This window comes from Arvicanthis niloticus, chromosome 4 (assembly GCF_011762505.2).
Source record: "Arvicanthis niloticus isolate mArvNil1 chromosome 4, mArvNil1.pat.X, whole genome shotgun sequence".
Taxonomy (NCBI): Eukaryota; Metazoa; Chordata; class Mammalia; order Rodentia; family Muridae; genus Arvicanthis; species Arvicanthis niloticus.
In genome coordinates, this window is record NC_047661.1 from 127,941,063 (window position 1) to 127,957,585 (window position 16,523).

The window sequence follows — 16,523 nt, forward strand, 5'->3', positions numbered from 1 at the left end:
CCCCGCCCCTTTACGGCACGATGGTCGTGCAAGAATGTGATACAGGCTCGACGGCCGCCATTTTCTTTCTTTCTTAACAGTTAGCCGAGAGGGGAACCTCCGCGAGGGACCGGCCGCGTGTGCTGTAGCGTGGGCATGGCTGACTACTCAACAGTGCCTCCGCCGTCGTCTGGCTCAGCTGGCGGCGGCGGCGGCGGAGGAGTTAACGATGCTTTCAAAGATGCCCTGCAGAGAGCGCGGCAGGTAAGCGTGGACCGCGCGGCGGCTGCCTTCCCAAGAGCCGGCGGCGGGGCAGGTCTGGCCCCGCTCGCCCTCCGGGCTACGGCCTGCGGAGATGGCGTCTCCTCACGGGGGGGCGGGGGGTCCCAGCCGCTCGAGGCCGAGCCTGCGGTCGTGGTCTGAAGCCCCCTCCCACGCGCTGTCCCCAAGCGTGGCCCCAGGGCCTCCACTTCCGCACCGCGGCCTCTCCGCCGAGTGCGCTCGCCCCGTTCCCCTCGGGCCTGTTTCCGTTTGTCACGGGAGCATGGAAGGTTCTGGGCACTTAGCTCATGAATCGGGCAAGGAGGGGCTGTCTCGCTAGCGGTCTTCACCGCTTCCCGCTCCGCGGAGCCCGACTCCCTGCCTGTAATTAGACTAACGTTCACCTTCCCGTTCACAGGGGAGGCTTTCCCCGGGGCGGGATTTGTGTGGCATTCCACCAATCCTTTCCCCATCTCAAGATGGCCTCGCGCCCATTCTCATTCTCACCCAGCCTTCAGTTTGAATCTGCCTCTCCCAAGTCGAAACCTACAACCCTCTTTGTGTTACGTAGGGACGTACGGTTGCCCCCGAAGGCACCATTTTTACCCCCAGACGAAAAGGGTTGGAAAAAAAAATACAAGTGCTTGTATTTGTAACTTTCCCCCCTTAAATCTGAACTTCAGTGTCTTCAGGTAGCCCCTTTGTGGCTTAAAAGTGTATGATGTTATCCTGCCGGGCGTGGTGGTGCTCGACTTTAGTCCCAGCACGCGCTCGAGAGAGACCTGTCTCAAAAAAGTATGTTACGGAATTCGTTTGTAAGCTAAAATAAACCTTTATGGCACTCTATTGTAGTCGTTCGACATTTTGTACTAGTGTTGAACGAACAGGTTTTTAAAGCCAGTTGTGACTATATTAGAAACTTATTTTCTAACCACCACCCCCCCCCCCGTCAGGACTGAAAGATTACCAAATCAATCAGGGTTTATCAGATCTATCGTGATATAGCAAGCACACTTAACTATGTAGTGCATAGATTGCTGAAAAATATTTGCATTTATTCATGGAGAGGGATTCCATGAGCAACGTGATGTGTATAATAGAAGTCAGAGAACCACTTGAAGTTGACTCTCCTACCATGTAGGACCCTTTGGTCAGGGACAAGTGTCTTCCTGGGCATCTGATTAAAGCCCGGCCAGGCCTGAGTTTTAAGGCTTCCTGCAGAATCTCGAGTGCTTATTAGCAGGTGTGCTCCACCCCCGCAGCTTTGGAAGATTTTAAAGTTGTGCTCTTGGGAGATAAAAGAATCAAACACCAATGAGCAGATAGAAGATGCTTGATTAATAAAGCACGGCGGTTATACAAATATTTGTGCTATGAGGCAGGCATTGTGCAGGGTGCTACTGGAAAAGGATGCCTTACTGAATAACATTCAGACAGGGCAGTGAGAGCGAGGCTGGCCGGCATGGACAAGACGCTGCTGCTTGCTGTACAAAACTGTACACAAGTTGAGGGTTTCTGGAATAACAGCATAGAGTAGCATAGGAGGAGGGAAAAGGTGGGAGTGTGAGAAAAACTACAGATAAATAATAGTGTCTGTTACACCTGGACATTGTGGACCTGTAGTAATTCCATCAGGGCATTGCCCTGGGTAAGTAAGGCACACAGTGTGTATTAAATGCAATAAGCATGTATCTTTAGTGTGTTAAAGCAGTAAGGGGATTAAGGTCTCACTATGTAGTGCTGGCTGTCCTGGAACTCACTGCAGACTAGGCCTGCCTCTGCCTTTAGGATTAAAGGTGCGTGCCACCCATGCCCAGCTGAAATCTCTTTTAAAATGAGAGTCTTTGTGCCTCGCCCTCCGGAGTGCTGGAGTTACAGGCCTGTCTGCACTGGTCCACTACTGATCCAGGCACACTTTGTCTTTAGTAAAAAAATTTTTTTTATTTGCATTCCTGCCGGTGCACCCACACCCCTCCTCACCCCAGTCTCTGTCCTCATCTTCCCACCCTGCTCTCCATCGCCTTTCCCTGGGGCCTCAAGTCTCTGAAGGATTAAGTGGATTTTCTCCCACTAAGGCCAGACCAGGCAGTCCTCTGCTATATATGCCAGGGATCTTGGGCGAGTGTGCTGCTGCCAGGCACACTTTTTATAAGTTTAGCGCAACTGTGTCATTGAGGATGAATGAACACATTGTAAAGTTTTCCAAAAGAACATTTTGAATGTTGCTGTGGACCTTGCCTAGGAAGTACTAGAAAGTGTGGGCTGAAGTACAGGAAACGCATGTTTTCACGTCATTATCTTCTGAGAATTATCTTTAGTTCCAAAATTGGTAAGGATGGGTCAGGGAAGAAGGTGGTAACTGATGATTTGGTTTGCTTTTGCTTGAAGTAGCACAGAAATACAGTAGAGCAAAAATCAAGTGGAAAGCTTGAATTATTTCTGTAGATTAAAATCAAAGACATTGGCCATACTTAATGTATGTTTAATAGAAACATTATTGAGTTCATTTGTAGCATGTGAGTAGTTAGGATTAGCCTAGCCTGGGCTACAGAATAAGACCATGTTTCCATCCTCCTACCACCAGTGAGGGAAAAGTTGAAAGTTTCGCTGCTTCTTTTGACTGACCAAGTACCAACTTTTTCTTTTGGATACTTGTAGAACTATTACATGAATGGAGTATAGATGAATATGCTTTCTTATGGATATTCCTTGGTTTTCAAGTAAACTCAGAGTGTTTATAAAACCTAATTGTAGAAGAGAGCCATATTCTAAGCCATTTTCCTCTAGTTCAGTGGTACTTAACACTTCCCCTTTAACATCAGCACCTGTCAGTTCCAGACAGTGCTTTCAGTCCCTGAGATACTGTTTATAATGCTATGATTTGAAGTCAAAGGATACAAAAGATTTTGTTCCAGATGTGTGTGTGTGTGTGTTTTTAAATGGGGGATATATCATAAGTTTAATAGATTATTATTATTATTTTTTAGCTCCCTGGAGTATTACTGGTAGTTTTAATCATTCTTAGTAAATGAATCCAATGTTTTTAAAAGGGGGATAGTATATATTTTATTGTAAGAAATTCAGTGCTGAGTAGTACATAAAGTAATAATACCCTGATTAGTATTCTCATTTTTTTTTTAAGATTGCAGCAAAAATTGGGGGTGATGCTGGTACATCATTGAATTCAAATGACTATGGTTATGGGGGACAGAAGCGACCTTTAGAAGATGGAGGTAAGTTATAGCCAACAGGAATACGTATCTTGCACAGCATTCATTTGATAAGGTTTTCAGTATTGTCTATTGAGGTGACTTATCAAAATACTATCTGTTGGTCTCAGAATGATAGGGTTTTGAAAAAGACAGACCTAGAAAAGGTAAGTATAATTTGAGTATATCAGAAAGTCTTACTGTAATAGAAAACATTTCTATTTTGTCCTATTTTAGGATTATGCTTACTTTGAGTTTGCACAGACTGTGGTAATGCTAGAAACAAAATAAGTTATTTGGGAAACACTTTATTGAGTTTTCTTACTTATTGAATGAGTCTTTTGATGTTCCCTTTCATTAATTTACTTCAAAATTGACTTTAAAGATTAAGGTCTGTTTGTGTAGGCATCCCATTTTTATATTGTTTTAGTGCTTTGTTGAGTGTTTTATATTTAACTTTAAACATTGATTAAAACAGTGGATTCATAGTGCTTTCTCTTAAAAATACTGACACTTCTGCACTTAGAAGTGTGTACTTTTTTGTTTAGTTCTGATGTATGTATAAATTTTGACACTCTTTGCCCTTTATAAAAGATTGTGACAGCATATAGGACTGTATTTGTGGCCCTTTCTGGTAATAGTTGGTTTCCTTTTGTTTAAGTATGTTTATATTTGCAAGTGAGGTTTTTAATATGCAAGAACAAATGAGCTAATGATGCTTCAGATGTTGTGTGTAATGTACTCTTTTTATTTTATGTGTAGATGGCTCTTGGACAAATCCGAGCAGTACCACACACTGGGAGGGAATGCCCTCTCCTTTTAAAGGCAGGAATTTTTATTTATTACCTGTGTTTAGTATGTAAATGTGAAATAAGCCAGTGGATTCTTAAATGGACACAATGGTCTCTCTTGGTTTATGTGTCTGAATTTTTGCTGTACAAAAGCCTTGAAGTTGGGAGAATAATAATAGTGTTTTGAGCTATAGGCTGTCTACTCTATAATGTTGTATGCATTTTGTTTATCTGAGAAAGGCAATCATGTGGTTGCTTTGAGGTTTTTGGGTTTTTTTGTAGTGAAATGCTTCATTTGAGAATAATAACAGTTTAGATTGAAATTGTCTTGTAATGTGAGCTTTCTTTTTTGGTATTGCTTTATGATCACTGTCAGATACACTCATCTTTTGATATGTCTGGTTTTTATGTAGTTCTCCCTAATTGTCAGTTCCTACAGTGGATGAAGCATCATTAACCATTAGCATAAGGTATTCACCAGCATTGAAGCTAAATAGTTTGTGCTGCATTATTCTAAACTATTTAAAGTGTCTGTGCATTGTTAAACAAGAAAATGAAAGAATTTAGGTTTTGTGGGGTTTTTTGTTTTTTGGGGTTTTTTGTTTTTTTGGTTTTGTTGTTTTTTAGATTTTTAAGTCTAGGTTGAATCAGATCATTTTCGATTCAAGTGGTAAACCATTATCAGGTATTTTAATAAACATTGCTATTCTTGCTTGGTGGGGGTGGGGGAACTTTGTTTTTTAATTGACAAAAAGTAAAAGACACTTAATTTTGCAGATCAACCAGATGCTAAGAAAGTACCTCCCCAAAATGACTGTAAGTACTTTAGGCTGTGGTTTTGTTGCTTTAAAAAAAAAAAAAAAAAATTGTGTGTATATATAAAGATGGCATGGAATTCCCTGAAAGTGGATTACATGTGGAGCTGAGAACTGAAATTTGGTTGTTTGCAAGAGCATGTGTGTTCTTTATCATCTGAACCCTCTCTCTAGACTGTTGTTTCTACCTTTGGATGGATTGTGGGGTTTGGGTTTGGGGAATTTGCTTTTGAGCCAAGGTCTCAACTATGTAACTGACTGGTCTTGACTTCGCAGAGATCTACCTGTGTAAAAATATGTTTTACTTACCTGATGTAATTGTCCTCTCTGGGGCTTACTGCCTCAAACCTTCTAGTTCTTTCTGAACTCTGGCTGGCTGGATCAACTCAGCTGTTTTGGTTCAAACTCCTCTCCAAGCTGATTCAATCCAGCTTCTCTCTTTGATCTCTGACTAAAATACTCAGCTTGACTTCAGACGAACCTTCTCATTTTCTGGCTCATTCTGTTTTTACCTGTGTTTCGCTTGTTCCCTCTCTGTGCAACCTGTGTCTCTACAATTGTCCCCCTACCCCCTGGGCTGTTACCTCTGAAGTCCTCTTTATTCTCCCGAGAGTTGGACATAATCCTATTCTGTTGACTCTTTCTCTGATTGATAACTTTGTCTGCTTACTCAATTAAACATCACCTTCAAACATGAGTGCTCTACAAACTAACTTCATTGTTTGGGATTAAGGTTGTGTGCTAAGGGCTAAGCCACATCACACCTATAAGCAGGGTTTCCCCCCAGTAAATAGCACAATCTTGGGGTTCACAGTGTGGTCAAATAGCCTATACCAGACTAGCTTTTGTTTTCTCCTGTGCTGGGACTAAGGATGTGTGTACCTTGCCATAACCAACAGGTATTCCTAACAGATGTATAGCTTTTTTTTTTTTTTTTTTTAAATGATTCTCTTTTCATTGGAGCCATGAATATATAAACATTGATTGCTGACTCTGGTTCTAAATCTGTGCATCCCTTTCCTGACTTTCTTGCGACTATCAGTGATGATTTGAATATAAATAGTCCGAATTTCTATTTTATCAATGTATGCATAAGGGAAAGAATTTGGAGTGCGTGGTGTGTTTATCTTAAATAAGTGAACTTGAACTGAAGCATGTTTTTGTTTAAATTTTTACAGCTTTTGGAGCACAGTTACCACCAATGCATCAGCAGCAAAGGTAAAGTCAAACCTTTGCATTTTATGTATAAGCAAGTTTATAGTGAAAATGCCTGCATACCTCTTGTGTGTGTGGTTTACTTCTGTCCTATTGGGAAAATGGTTATAGAAACAACATTCTCTTTTTAAATGAGAAATTGGTAATTTGGGGAAATAGGTTGAAATCAACACATTTTAGAAAAGGTTAAATGTTAAAGTGGCATTCACTCTGAACCCTTTCACAAGTGTTCAGTTCACTGTCTTGCTCACTCACACACACTGCCTCATTTAAGAACCTACATTTGGGCTATTGGGAGACATTAAGATTGGATTTATTAGACTACTTTTATGTATATGTGCACATTATTTTTCTATGAAGAAAATGTTAGTTTCTGTTCTTTCTTAGCAGATCTGTAATGACAGAAGAATATAAAGTTCCAGATGGAATGGTTGGATTTAGTAAGTAACATTAATTTCAAGTTTTTAAGACCATACTTTCAAAATTTAGTGTAAATAATAACTTCTCCCCTTTCTCTACCTTAACTAGTAATTGGCAGAGGAGGTGAACAGATCTCACGAATACAGCAGGAATCTGGATGCAAAATACAGATAGCTCCTGGTAACAGTCTTTTCTTTTTTTTTCTTTTTTTCTTTTTTTCTTTTTTTTTTTTTTAATGTGAATTGTTATTTTGTCTAGCCCTTTCAATTTGGCTAGGAAACTTGGTTATTTTAAGTTCCTAAAGATCAGATAATTCTCATCTATTTTTTGACCTAAACTTTCCTTTTTATTTAATTGTAGATAGTGGTGGCCTTCCAGAAAGGTCTTGTATGCTAACTGGAACACCTGAATCTGTCCAGTAAGTGTGAAAAACATTGTCTGCTTACAATAAGACTAAAGACTATAAACTTCATTTTCATAACATCTGTACCATTGTCTTTTGCTCACTGCCTTGAAATTTTCACTTTAAAAGTTTAGATATTGTGCCTTTCTTAGGTAGGGTTCATCATCTGAACCTAAGACAGGGAAAATTGTTAAAACCAGGGACTAAGGAAATAACGCAGCCATTTAGGTGCTTGCCTTCCAAGTAGGAAGAACTTAGTTTAATCCTAAAACTAAAATATCCAGCATGGTAATGTGGCCCAGGAGTTGTATGGAAACGGGCAGATTTGGGGACTTGGTAGCCAGCCACCTAACGCTATTTGATGGGTTCAGAGTCATTGAGAGACTTTGCCTCAAGGTACCCATCACACAAAAAAAATGACACTGGTGGCTGTAATTTTGCCTGCACACCTACCATGAGTGTGTACACAGACTCAGAAAGTTATTAAAACCTGAATTGCCTTGCACACAAAACTAAAACTCATAACCAATATAGTCATGAAAAAATTTTATTCCTGTTTTTCTCTTCCACTCAACTCTTAAGGCTCTGATAAAACTACCCAATCTTTACCACTAATTGTCTTCTCCCCACTCCCATCTTCCCTCCAGACAGGGTTTTATTGTGTATTCATAGCTGGCTGTCTCAGAACTCACTCTAGGCTAGACTGGCCTAAAATTCACAAGATCTACCTGCCTGTCTACCAAAGGCATGTACCACCATTGCCCACCACCACTCTTTGTCTTGAGTTACTTCTAATGCTGTGGCAAAACACCATGACCAAGGAAGGCTACTTAGAAGAGAGTATTTTATTGGGCTCGTGGGTTTTAGTTTTTAGCCACTAAAACAAACCACTTACGCTTATCTGCTGAAAACTTAGAACTGTGACAAAGTATCATATCATCCTACACTGAAATTAACACCCTCCCTTGTATTCTCGTATCTAGTATTCAGATATCTTTTAGGAGTAATTTCTAAGAGCATATAGACAGGTTTGGAAATTTCTTATAAAAATATCTTTGAAGCTCATGTTCTGTTTTTTTTTTAACACAGTGCCTTCAAAGGTTTATACTTCCTACATTTGCTTGCATTTTTTGAACTCAGTACCCATCAAGCATTGCTTCTAACAATTGCATTAACAGTTTCTCTTTTCAAGGTCACAGACTAGTACTACACAATTTAGCCAGTTGGTGTTTGGCATGCTAGATGAACTATTTTTAAGTTGCTATGTTGATTTTGTTTATAGATACTTCATTACTGCCTGTTCTACCTGCCTTTGGTTTGACTTCTTGCCTCTTAACCATGAAATGTGTCCATATTGAGTCCCATACAGCCCATTTAGAATATACTTGATACATGACTGGATAAAACTGCCTGACTGTTATTATTGGGGGGTAAGGTTGGTTATGCTACATATTTTTATTTCAAGATTAATTTCTTAACAGATCAGCCAAAAGATTATTGGACCAGATTGTTGAAAAGGGAAGACCAGCCCCTGGCTTTCATCATGGTGATGGACCTGGAAATGCAGTTCAGGAAATCATGATTCCAGCCAGCAAAGCAGGACTGGTCATTGGAAAGGGGGGAGAGACTATCAAACAACTTCAGGTATTTATGTACAGAATATTACTAAGTCTTCTGAAGCCACTTTTTATTTTTTACTAACTTGTATTAATTGTCACGGTTTTAATAGGAACGAGCTGGCGTTAAAATGGTTATGATTCAAGACGGGCCTCAAAACACCGGTGCTGATAAACCTCTGAGGATTACGGGAGACCCGTACAAAGTTCAGGTGAGCCTCACTTCATTTATAAAGTCTGAGGGCGTGGACAAAATACGCATGAAAATGTTTGGACAAATATTCTGAATTGGATAACTTTCTATTATAGCAAGCCAAGGAAATGGTATTAGAGTTAATTCGTGATCAAGGTGGTTTCCGAGAAGTACGGAATGAGTATGGCTCAAGAATAGGAGGAAATGAAGGGATAGATGTAAGTATGAATTCTGAATCGATCTCGAATGGTTGTATCCTAATCTATGAGTGCAATAGTGTTTTTCCTGCTTTGAGTTAAGTGGACTTGTCTTAACATCCTGTCCCTTTTCTTGATTTCTTCCTTGGGGCTTTTTATCTTTTTTTATGATCATCGTTTAGTGTATTTACTTTTATGATTATATGGAGTTGAGTTTTTTGAGAAATGTCTATTAAAATATACTTTCACTTGCTTAAGGTCCCAATTCCAAGATTTGCTGTTGGCATTGTAATAGGAAGAAACGGAGAAATGATTAAAAAAATACAAAATGATGCTGGTGTTCGAATTCAGTTTAAGCCAGGTAAGCTTAAGGTATAGTTAATGTTCTAAGAATTGATAGCTTTTAATCTTGACATTTGTAATTGGTTTGTCACAATTTATTGAGGTTTTGTTTTATTATTTTAGATGATGGAACAACTCCTGATAGGATAGCACAGATAACAGGACCTCCAGACCGATGTCAGCATGCTGCAGAAATTATCACAGACCTTCTACGAAGTGTTCAGGTTTGATAGGAAATTAACATTTTCAGTTTGCTTTCATTGGAAAAGTTTGTCATACCTGAATGAAAAAACTGCCCCTCCATCTTATATTAGATATCTGTTAACAGTGTTAAAATGATTAACATTAAATTGCCTTGAGGTAAACATTTTAGGGTGCTTTATTTACCCCAGGGCATCTAACATTTTATTTCTATGAGCATTTGTGCCAGTGGAAGCCAAAAGAAAACTTTCTGAAGTTGGTTCTCTATTCTGTGGGTCCTGGAAATGAAACCCAGGTCATTATGCTTTTATGGGAAGTCCCTTCACCACTGAGCCACCTGTCTAGTTGAAGTTACTACTTAGTTGAATATTTTTGTCAAGCAATGTTTGGAGTCATCTCTTAATTTTATTGCTTAGAAATACAAGAGTTGGGGTAATAAGCCAGATAGTTTCATTTCAGAGTGTGTTTTGTTTCCCTGTTCTTAGGCTGGCAATCCTGGTGGGCCTGGACCTGGTGGTCGAGGACGAGGTAGAGGTCAAGGAAACTGGAATATGGGACCACCTGGTGGACTTCAGGAATTTAATTTCATTGTGCCAACTGGGAAAACTGGATTGATAATTGGAAAAGGCAATGTATTTTAAACTCTTTGTTTTGACATGCTGATTTTTTTTCTGAATATTTATAAACAAATACCATTTATATTTATTTTTAAATGCATTTTAAGAGGATAGGGGTCTTAACATGGCAACTAAAACAAGAACAATCTTTATATTAAAAATGGGGTTGTATCGACTTCTTATAGGGAAAGGGGACCAAGAATCTATCGGTTACAAAACTTGATCCTAATCTGAATGGGTTTTATTGGTGTTTGTTTGTTTGTTACTTACAAAAGCTATTTGTTGAAATATTTTTCTGTTCTGACCCATATTAGGATGTCTGTATAGTAGGATGTGTACAAAGTAGAGTTTAGCATGTGTTGTATGAGTTCTAGATGTAAAAGCAGAATAGTAAAATCCAAACATTATTGTCCAGTGGAATGTTACCAAACTTTATTTAATAGACAAAGTAAATAGGTGGTTTTTAAAAAATAGTATTTCTCTCAGATATGGTGACAGACACCTTTAATCCCAGCACTCAGGAGGCAGAAGCAGGTAGATCTCTGTGAGTTTGAAGCCAGCATAAGTCTACAGAGTTGAGTTACAGGACAGCCAAAGCTATACAAAAACCCTTGTGGGGGGGTGGGGTGGGGGGTGGGGTTGTTTCTTGCATTCTGTGAACTTTAGAGAACTTAATGTCTTGTGGTTTTAGGTGGTGAAACCATAAAAAGCATAAGCCAGCAGTCCGGTGCAAGAATAGAACTTCAGAGAAATCCTCCACCTAATGCAGATCCCAATATGAAGTTATTTACAATTCGGGGCACTCCACAGCAAATAGACTATGCTCGACAACTCATAGAAGAGAAGATTGGGGTAAGTGTACTCTAGGCTTCTCATTTATATCATAGTTCCTAGTAACTTTAAAAAGCACTGAATCAAGTATACTAAGGGAAAATACATAATTTCTAATATGAAATTGCAGGTTTTGTGGTATAGTGTATATACATATAGCAACATAGGAAAGATATCAAAAAAAAAAGTACCATGTGAGTCTTCACATACTTGTATTTGAATGTCTACAGATAAAATATTTGCTAGTTTACAAGAATTCAGTATTCTATCAAGGTCCACACTGTCTATCCACTTGACTCTGCCTCTTAAGTGCCTTATCAGTCAAATAGTTAAGATGTCTGTCTCCCCTTCTACAGAAGTAATTTATATTTTCTGGCTTTTGGACTGACTGCCAGTCATCAGAGGTTTGAAATGTAGGCTTAGTTTAATGGTTCTTACCTCTGACCTCCTAACCCAGCCAATTAGTGAGCTTTGTGTTCATATAGACATGGCAGAGGAGCAGTTTTTGAAGGACACAGACTTCCACAAGCACCTGCAACCACATTACAAGTCACATGGAGAGAACATACTAAACATACAGGCACCATACGTAGAAATGAAGGAAAAGTGAATTGAGCCCAGTGTCTCTTTTCACAAAGATATTCTGTGTGGCAGTGGGGTACATGCCTTTACATAGGAGGAACATGGGGTACATAGGAGGAAGTTAGGAGTGAGAGGTGAATATTTAAAATTGTTAGGGAATTATTCTCAAGGAATAAAATCATTTTAACATTACTGATACTAATCAGATATTCTTTAGGAGGATTCTCCTTTGATACTGTAAGTGGGCACAAAAATTTAAGAAAAGACATGAGTTTGGTAGTATGCACAATTATAATTGTCCACAAACTGAAGTTCTTCTAAGTTAAATAATGCCAAAATTTGATATCAAACAGAAAGATGAGAGTAAACACACACTTTGGCTTTTTTGGGGTGGGGGGTGGGGGGGGAAGACTGTATCATTATGTAGACTGGGCTAGCCATGAATTCACATGCCTTTTCCTCTCAGTGCTGGAATGAACAGCATGTACAACCAAGCCCAGATGATCTTTTCTTTTTCGTAGCCTAGATCAGATGAACTGATGGTGACTTGAGTAATGCCCAGAATCCTCCTGGGGTCGGTTGGTGACCAGCTACTAAAAGTAGCCTTCGTATTCGTAGCTGTAGCACTTGCATGTTAATACATAAATACTGTGAGGAGCTGTAGAGATGTCACATTAGCTAAGAGCACTTCTCCTCTTGTAGAAGACCCAAATTGAGCACCCAAAAGGTTGTGACTTGGGTACCAGGGGATCTGCTGCGCTCTCTCCTTGGGCACGCACATGCACCATGTGTACATGTAAGATAAGTTCTGGGTAGGATGTACAGTACTTGGCCAGCATGTGCTGGACTCAGGACATAGTACTGGGAAAAAAAAGATTAAAATAATTTTTTTAAAATTGTAAGCATCTCATTTTATATGTTATTATTGTTACTAACTGTAATAAAAAAAATGTTTTAGGGCAGGGTGGCTTGTAAAAGGAAATGATGCCAGATATAGTAGAACATGGTTTTAATTTCGTGAATTGGGAATCAGAGACAGTGTGAGGCCAGCATGGTGTGTCTACATGGTGAACTCAAGGCCAGCAAAAGCTACAAAGTGAGACCCTGTCTCCAAATAAGGAGGAAGATTAGTAAAAGTATTGTGATACCAATATTTTAAAAGCTGTAATGTCTTATCATCTGTAAGGGAAAATTTCATGCTATTTGGAAAGTTATAATAGACGTTTATCTAAATCGGATTTCAAAGGCGTCACAGTTGACATTGAGAATATAAGTTAAGTTGTCCCTTGATGTATAAGTTGCAGAATATATTATTAGTAATTGACATTAAAGAAATAAAGGAACTACGTAGTCTTGGTTTTTTAAAAAAAAAAATCTTAAAAAGAGTGAGAAACCTGGAAGATACTAAAAGCTAGAGGGAATTTACTAGTGCTGAGGATTTCAGTGAATTTTACATATCAGATTATGACATTTTATTTTTAAATTTGTTACTAAGCATAGAAACAGAAGAGTAGTTAGACTTTGAATTGCTCGACCATTGCACTGTTTGAGTGTGTTTGTGTGATGTGTGTGTTTTGTTATTGTTGTGGTTTTTTCTTTTCTTTTTACAGGGCCCAGTTAATCCTTTAGGGCCACCTGTACCCCATGGGCCCCATGGGGTTCCAGGTCCTCATGGGCCTCCTGGACCTCCAGGGCCTGGAACTCCAATGGGACCATACAACCCTGCACCTTACAACCCAGGACCACCTGGCCCAGCTCCTCAGTAAGTACTACATTTGGTTAGTTCTGGGCTTTCCCTAAAAATCCTAGGTTTGGGGGTTGGAGAGATGGCTCAGCAGTTAAAAACACTTGTTACTACTCTTGCAGAGGGACCTGGGTTCACTTCCCAGCTCCATGATTCATAATGGTTTCTAGGGTATCTTGACACCCTGCACTAGGAATATATAGCTGCATGTACATATGTGCAATACATGCAGAGGCAAAACCTACACATAATAAAACTGGCTTTTAAAAAATGGTATTTGTGGTTTTGTTTCCCACCCCACCCCCAGCGGTCCTCCAGCCCCATATGCTCCCCAGGGATGGGGAAATGCGTATCCACATTGGCAGCAACAGGCTCCTCCTGACCCAGGTAAAAGATACGATCTCCTGTTAATGTCAGCTACATTGTAGACTGCTTGTCACAGCCCTGAATTAATCTATTGTATGTATGTTGTATTGGGCACTTCTGCATTGTAGATAACACTGCTGTCTAGTATGTTGTGACTATTCATAATAATCCATATTTATTTATAAAAATGTGTTTAACACTACTATATTCTCAAATAAGTATAAATTATTGCTGGTAAGGCACCTTAAAATATTAGTACAAATTAGGTCCTTTAATTACCAAAACAGGAAAATGCATTTATTTTCTCTCTTGTAATCTGGATTTTCTCTAGCATGATGTTCTCATTATGTCTTCCCATGCTGGCTTTGCTTCTACTTCATCATGATCAAGAGTCATCTTGGAAATAGGAATTTTTGTTGTTGTATTGTTTTTTCACTTTACAGCCTCTGTAGTTTGATTCTTTGGAAGTTTCAAAGAATGTGTTCTTAGTTAAAAATTAATTTCTACATAGTGTATTTTTGAAAAAAAAACAAAGAAATTGATTTAAATGTAATTGCTTTGTTGGATTTGTTAAATGTTTTAATATTTTAATGTATATTAAATTTATAGGAACTTTGCTCAGTCACCAAATAACCACAACTTCTACTCATTTAAGAAATAACTTGAGCCGGGAGGTAGTGGTGAACGCCTTTAGTCCCAGCACACAGGAGACAGGAGGAGGCAGATCTGAATTCAAGGACAGAGTGGTCTATAGAGTATGTTCAAGGATAGCCAGGGACACACAGGAAAAATCCTGTCTCCAAAAAAAAAAAAAAAAAAAAAAAAACCAAAATCTTTTAAAAAAGGAAAGAAAGCAAAAGAAAAAGCAAATTGTGGTGACATGTGAATATTAAAGATGAGTGTATGTCCATTAGCAAAAGAATGAATTCCAGAGTGGACGGGAATGGACTTGTAAGGTGTACAGAAGCATCAGATGGCTTCCTTTGTAAGTTTTAAAAGTCAATCTTTTCCTTCTAACAAGCATTTAGAAGTGGCGTGACTAAATTGAGTTGGAACAGGTTAAATACAAGGTTTTATTTGGGTAATTGGGTTTCATGGGATTACGCATGTGTTTGATGTTAACACTGTAAGGTCCAGTCAGGGAGTATGACTTCCAGTATTGCCTTTGACAGATAAGGAACCCATCTGCCTAGAAGACTGAGCTCAGGTTTATCCACAGGTTACTGACTCAGGATCATAGTTGCTTAAATTTGACTTAGAAGTATACAGTATCTTACTGTCTGCATTTTCAAGAAACTGTATGAGGTTGAAACTTAGATGTCAAGAATTTTGTCTTCAGTATCAGGTAGATCAGTTATCTTTATAACTAGCTGATTGTGCTTTTTTTTGACTTATTACCTTTCTAAACCTTTCATCTTAAATGGATAATGTGAATTCATCCTGTGTTTAAAAAAATAGGGAGCTTTCAGTACCTACTAGTTATATTAAAAAAATAACTTTCTGTTTTGTTTTTGGTTTTTTGGTTTTTTTTGAGTTAAGATGAGCTTAGTGCAGAGGATGCTAATTATGGTGACTTGTTTTAGCAGCAGCTAAAACTTGAGTGTTAGGAGATGCTAAAGGGAGACTTGGAGTTGATAGAAAGGCTAAGCCACAGTGCTGGGGATAAGCCTCAGAACCTGAGTTCTGTCCCTCCCACCTGTGTAAGCACATACCTGTTAACTAAAAAGGATCCTTAAAGTTTCCTGGCCAGCTCTTGGAACCAAATCTGTGAGCTCTGGGTTCAGGGAGAAATCCTATCTCAAAAAATTAGAAAGGGAGTCCCAGACAGATGGCTCAGTGGATAAGAGCACTGACTGTTCTTCCAGAGGTCCCGAGTTCAATTCCCAGCAACCACATGGTGGCTCACAACCATCTGTGATGGGATCTAATGCCCTTTTTTGGTGTGTCTGAAGATGGATACAGTCTACTCATATACATAAAATAAATAATTCTTTAAAAAAAAATAGGGTGCCAGAGAGAGAGCGAGCTCAGTAATTATAAAGGTGCTTACTGCTCTTTGAGAGGAGGAAAGTTGAGTTCCAATCATTTGTATCAGGCAGCTCAAAATTACTTTATAATTCTTCTTTCTAAGAGAACCTACACCTTCTGGTCTCTTTAGTAACCCACATTTCTGTAGATGCACCCAGGTACACATATACACATAACTAGAAATAGAGTTTTAAATTATATATAAACTAAGGTGAAAATGATGAAGGAGAACATCCAGAATCAGTCTTCAGCCTCCATACACTTGTGCACACAGGAGAGCAAACGTGCTCCTACACAGTGGGTAAGCTAGGCGGTCCATATCGTGAAGGATACTTACAACAGCGTGAGTACACACATGTAGCCCCCCGCACTGGAAAAGTAGAGGAAGAAAAGGTAAAGCCTGTGTTATATGGGGCATGGTCTCAAAAGTGTGTGCAGGAAATAGCAAATGATAAGCTATGCTTGAACTATCTTGATAACCTATGCTTTTCTATCCATATAGAAAAATGATAGAGTAGTAATTTCAGGATTGTGACTGTTGTGAAATATAAAGTGCATGTATCTAATCTTTTTCTTTTTTCTTTTTTTTCTTGTACAAATTAGTCCATAACTGTCTTCTATACAGAACTGTTGCACTTTGCAGCTAAACTTGTTGGGGGGTGGAATACAAAGACACTGGATTGGGCTGAAACAAACCATTGGTTTGGAAGCCA

At 39.0% G+C, this 16,523-nt stretch overlaps 1 protein-coding gene across 14 annotated transcripts in view; it reads left to right on the forward strand.

The window, feature by feature from the left end:
• Positions 1-6: 6 nt before the first annotated feature.
• Positions 7-16,523, forward strand: part of Fubp1 (far upstream element binding protein 1) — a 28,082-nt gene continuing 11,565 nt past the window's right edge. For 6 of the 14 annotated variants that reach the window (XR_013110178.1, XR_004606610.2, XM_076933413.1 and 3 more), the window contains exons 1-17: positions 7-243; positions 3,383-3,473; positions 4,212-4,274; positions 5,018-5,056; positions 6,234-6,273; positions 6,658-6,710; positions 6,799-6,870; positions 7,051-7,108; positions 8,575-8,737; positions 8,823-8,921; positions 9,019-9,120; positions 9,358-9,460; positions 9,565-9,665; positions 10,128-10,269; positions 10,951-11,111; positions 13,283-13,434; positions 13,724-13,803. Coding sequence is in view for 12 of the 14 variants with exons in the window: in XM_076933413.1 (XP_076789528.1) it covers positions 136-243; positions 3,383-3,473; positions 4,212-4,274; positions 5,018-5,056; positions 6,234-6,273; positions 6,658-6,710; positions 6,799-6,870; positions 7,051-7,108; positions 8,575-8,737; positions 8,823-8,921; positions 9,019-9,120; positions 9,358-9,460; positions 9,565-9,665; positions 10,128-10,269; positions 10,951-11,111; positions 13,283-13,434; positions 13,724-13,803 (1,627 nt within the window). In the remaining 2 variants the exon portion in view is untranslated. The remainder of the gene's footprint in view (positions 244-3,382; positions 3,474-4,211; positions 4,275-5,017; positions 5,057-6,233; positions 6,274-6,657; positions 6,711-6,798; positions 6,871-7,050; positions 7,109-8,574; positions 8,738-8,822; positions 8,922-9,018; positions 9,121-9,357; positions 9,461-9,564; positions 9,666-10,127; positions 10,270-10,950; positions 11,112-13,282; positions 13,435-13,723; positions 13,804-16,523) is intronic. The other 8 variants (XM_034499947.2, XM_034499949.2, XM_034499951.2 and 5 more) reach the window with 5 other exon arrangements.